General features: G+C 29.1%; 1 protein-coding gene across 13 annotated transcripts in view; it reads right to left on the bottom strand.

Moving 5' to 3' along the window:
• The window catches only part of LOC106478902 (sodium channel protein para-like), a 182,248-nt gene that overhangs the window by 5,386 nt on the left and 171,615 nt on the right, over positions 1–5,247 (bottom strand). For 11 of the 13 annotated variants that reach the window (XM_022382610.1, XM_022382622.1, XM_022382640.1 and 8 more), the window contains 3 exons: positions 4,682–4,819; positions 3,723–3,830; positions 1,771–2,041 (listed from right to left, as the gene is read on the bottom strand). In XM_022382610.1, the coding sequence (XP_022238318.1) occupies positions 1,771–2,041; positions 3,723–3,830; positions 4,682–4,819 (517 nt within the window). Of the gene's footprint in view, positions 1–1,770; positions 2,042–3,722; positions 3,831–4,681; positions 4,820–5,247 lie in introns of those variants that run through there. The other 2 variants (XR_002610019.1, XR_002610020.1) reach the window with 2 other exon arrangements.

Raw genomic sequence — 5,247 nt, 5'->3', positions numbered from 1 at the left:
GTGTGTGTGTATAGTATATATATATATATATATATATATATATACACACACACACACACATTTACAAAATGAGAACTTAAGTGGGTAAAAGTTATCAGTTACCATAAAACAATGAAGTGAAAATATCTTAAAATGTAATCCAGAAAAAACAAATTCAATGGTTATGGCTTTCCGACTATAATAAAGATATACAGATTATTTTTGAATAAATATAACATTAAACTAAATAAATATGGTTCCAATTCTATTGTAAAAGGTATGACTTTCACCTGCAAAGTCAGATATTTCCCATTCTTGAAATATTTACTGACCTTCTGTGACTTTAACTATCATTGGCTACATTCAACGATGGTTTGGAAGTGTTATCATGCAACTGTCTCCCCGTCTTGTCTTCCTTTTCATTTAACTATTTTAGTTCTATAGCTTTAAGAACTGGTATGATCTTATTCCCTTCATATTTTTGTGTGACTGAAGGTTACTTCAGTTTGCCCATACTTGCTAATCTTTTCTTAAATTTATGATTTTTTAGTTAATTATCTTCCTATGGTAACTTATCTGGTGCCCTTTCTTTGACACCTTTCTTTTTATTTCTCATTCAAGAGAAAAGGACTGGCTGTTTGTGATTATGGATGATTGGGGAACATAATAATTTTTTTTAATTTAGTTATTCTTTTTAATTTCTACTAGTTTTTTTCATTTATTTATCCTTTTGTATGTAATATGTTACATCTCTGCTATTAGCATTCTGAATTAGTTGGGTTGTTTATTATTTATTTTATTTTATTTTATTACTGGACAACTACCTTACCATAATTCGCTGCAAACAACACATGTATTGTTTGGTTCAGGACACTATGGGTTCAAGCACCTGAATCTGGCAAACTAATAACTTCAAATGTGTTTATCTGTTGTTGCATAGTAGATTCTTACCTGCATTTGTGTACAACTGAAGAGATGTATTATCTTCAACACTATTGAAATGCTAGTACATGGTTATACACCAATCCCAATCGTGACTTTGTTGGTTTTTGCCTTTTTTTTTGGCATGTCTTGTCTTTTGCACATTTGTGGATTACATTTTAAGACATAAACTTATACACACACAAATATACCTACATTCAAATCATTAGTAGACACAGGATATCATGAACAATCAGTTAATGTTTTGGCAAGACAATCTATTAACTAGTTAAAAATAAAACACTAAAAAACCCTTTTTAGTAAGGGGGATATTCCCCTCGAGAAAAGTAGTAAAATTGTCCAGTAAAATCTACTGAAGACACAAATGATTATGGCATATGTATTTAGAGATAATCAGATTATTTCCTCTCTAGAAGCTGTTCTTTGAGATGAGCTAAGTTAATTGATGACTAGAAAGTGAAATCCACTAAGACCCAAAGAGTTGTAAAAGACTTGATTTTATGTTATTTAGTTCTGATCTTATTCAGTGTTCTTCCTTCTGCTCAACAAAATTGTCTTGTGACTTTGAGGTAGAATTTACTTGAGACCTAATCAACACCGAGTGCTAAATAGATTAAGTAGTGTTCCTTTTCATTTAACTTTTGAACAGTAAATGATTATACAAGATAAGCTGTATCTGGAGTTACTACCTTGTTTGACCTATGATATAGATAATCTTAGTACATATGTAAATGTAATGCCACATTAGGTACAAGCCCCAAAATGTAAAGCTACATTCAAACCTTTCACATACAAGAATAGGCACTTAGATACAGGAATACATTCAAAGTATAATGTTAAAAGCTTTACCTAAAATAGAAAGTGTAACTACAACAAAATCAAAGACATTCCAAGGTTCCTTAAAGTAATGCAAACGTAGAGCAAAGATTTTCAGCACACATTCGGCAGTAAAGACAGCGATGAAGAGGATGTTAAGACGCTCAAGTACCAATTCAAAGGTGTCTGTCTGTTGATAATGTTCCATGCCCATCACAATCATGTTCAGCATGATAAACAGCATTATGGCCATGTCAAATTTGGTATTTGTAGTCAGGTCAAAGACAAAAGCTTGCAGCTTTAACTGTAGGTGAAGGAGTTACATAAACAGTTATAAGTATAATGTAAACAGACATGTAATAGTTACATACATATGCATAAGTTTTTCCCATTTTACAGTACATAAAAAAAATCTCATATTTCTTCATCCTACAAAATTAAAATCTTTCACTAAAGAAAAGAATATTTTATTAATTAAACATCACTATATCAGTAGTTTTACAGTAAAAATGAAGAAAGAGAAGGTTACTGAATACTAAATTTAAAGATAATAATTATCCACTAAAGTTCAATTAAATTAATTAACTATCCAGTAAATAAATTTAGTTTTGTTTAGTACAAAATGAGCATGAAGGTATGTTAAGATGTTCAACAAAAAACTGACACACTAAATGTTATTCTACCAATTTGTTTTTTATTTTGAAGTATATCTTGAACAAGGAAAATTAATTAAACCTCACTTTACATATTAGATTTAATTAACTATCCAGTAAATACATTTAGTTTTGTTTAGTACAAAATGAGCATGAGGGTATGTTAAGATGTTCAACAAAAAACAGACACACTAAATGGTTTTCTACCAATTTGATTTTATTTTGAAGTACATCTTGAACAAGGAAAATTAATTAAACCTCACTTTACATATTAGATTTACACAGTGTGCATATACATGCTAAAAGAAGTGTTATGTAATTAATCCTCACCATCTATTTAATTTTCCATTTTTCCATAAATTATAAAACGAAAATAACATCTATAATAACCAAATGTAAAAAAAAAAAAGACTCAAACAAAAGGAAAATCACTTTAGTTGTCAGCTAACTAAAAATATATATTTTGCATAACATAAACTATACCTTAACCATTAGCTTATCAGCAAAAAAAAAAAATTCTAAGCAAAAGTAATTTTTTAAATCTCACTTCACTAACTTATACAGTTACCAATCATTAACTTTCACATTGTGAAGCAGTGAGCAGCTACATGTTCTTTGCCCTCCTATTGACATTGGAATCATTGTTCAAAAAAAAAAGAAACATTACAAAAAAAGTACTAAAAGTCAAAACTACAGTGCAAAAGATGCATTCACACACAGTGGAATATAATATATGCTGAATATTGAATGTTTCAATTAAATGTTAGCTAAAAAGTGCATGAGGTTAATATTTAGTAAATTTGACCAAGATTTAGTTGGGCAAATATACATACTTCTAAGCAGTTATTAAAGTTGAGGGTCAGTCATTCATTGGAGTAGTGATTGAGAATTCAGTGAAGTTTTCAGTATGTGAAAGATCGAGTAGTTACTGATCGAGAGAATACTGATCAAATTAAGTTAATCGGGTTTATTATCAATCGAATAAGTTTTTGTTCAACATTTTTAGGGTATTAAGCCTACAATAGTTTCAGAGTTTAGTTTAAAAGTTTTTTAAAATCTAGGCCTACAACTTGCATCAAAGTGAGCATACCCTATACCAAACAATACTGAATAGATACATTAATTTGTTATCATTACACAGACTGGATATTTAATTACTTTCACTAAGTAATCTAAAAGAAACAGCTAGACAATAGAAGTGATAGAACATGTTACAACAATAGTGGAGTTTAAACTAAATGATCCTTACAGAATTTCTTTCATGCTTCTATTCTGCTTAAACAGGAAAACAAAAGTTCATTCCATTTGAATATCTCAATTACTATAACTTACTCGAGGTCGTGGAATAGCTTTCATCGGCTTTTTTGATCCCATTTTTTTCATGGCATTGTAATATTTCTTCTGATCCTCTGTCATAAACATTTCCAAAGAACCACCTGCGTAAACACATACAAAAAGAACAATTAGATGAGGTTGTTTTTTTTTTGGTTTTTTTAAAACCTTCTCCAAAATGCCAGAATGTTATTCACACAGTACACATCTTTGATGCTTCTTTTATATTGTAGCAAGTAAAATAATTACCAAATATTCTGGTATTTGATGTAAATAAACAAGACCCTTAAGAAAACGAAAAAATACTTTGAAAATAAATTGGACACACAAATGCCTCTGTTGTATCAAAGCAAGAATTTGATATCGCTTCCATTTCAAACTAATGATTTGACAACTTATATCTTATTATTTACTTACTGTTTTAGTTTCAAGTGAAAGCTTTTAAAAATAAATTAAGTTCTCTGTATGAAATAAAGCATCCTAGTATATCAATATGTAAAAGCAATCACTTTAAGAATAAAGTAAAGACCTGGAACTCACCACTGAATAAAAGTAATTACCTTAAGAACATGCATTCATGGGTCTCTACTGTTTAAAATAGAGCACAGAAGAATAAAGTACATATCCAGAGGTTTTTGCTGAATAGAACAAAACAAACACCCAAAAGAATTTTCTGTACACAAGTAAGCAGTTTACAAATTAACTAATCATTCAGAAATTTCCAATGCAAAAAGAGAAGCACTTGATATAAAAGTACAGAAAATATATAGGAAGACTCTCTCTATTGTATAAATAAAAAACTTTGAGAACAAGATGTGTTTAATGCTGTATAAAAGCAAACAGTAAACAGGCTACAAAGTATAAATGCAAGTATTTTAAGAATTGCTTTAATTATGTAGGTTATGTATGTTGTATAAGAGCAAACACCTTAAAGACTAATATTAAATAAAATAACTTATCTTTTTCTTCTGTTCATTAAAATTATCGATGATAACACCAATGAAGAGATTTAAAGTAAAGAAGGAACCAAAGATGATGAAGAAGACAAAATACAAGTACATGTAGATATTAATTTCATCTTCTGGTTGATCACCTGGCTGAGGATAAAAAAATGAAAGAAAGAAATTTTTACCAAATGTCTAGGTCATTCACTAAGCTCCTATGAATTTTAAGTTCAGATTTTATAAGGATAATTTTTCAGAAAAATGTTCAAGAGCTTGTAATTCATGATTCATTTGATACACAAGTTCTTAATTACAGCAAATAGCCACATTAAGTGATGACAACTACAGAGATTTGCAAGTGCTTATATAAGGGACTAGAAAAGTTCAAAAAATACTTGGAAGTTAACTTTAGGTAATTTATTCATCTGTGTATAAAATGATTACTTTTTTGACACTGTCCATTTAAGGTTTATACAGTATTATATTTAGTTTATTTAACAAGATATTAGCACTTTTAGGAGCATTAATTTTCAACAGGGAAGCAATCATAAAGTTAAACTACACTAATTTTTTAAAAATTC

The sequence above is a fragment of the Limulus polyphemus genome, unplaced genomic scaffold (assembly GCF_000517525.1).
Source record: "Limulus polyphemus unplaced genomic scaffold, Limulus_polyphemus-2.1.2 Scaffold12, whole genome shotgun sequence".
In the NCBI taxonomy this organism is placed as follows: domain Eukaryota; kingdom Metazoa; phylum Arthropoda; class Merostomata; order Xiphosura; family Limulidae; genus Limulus; species Limulus polyphemus.
The sequence above is the reverse complement of the archived record's forward strand: the minus strand, read 5'-3'. Positions and strand labels throughout refer to the sequence as shown.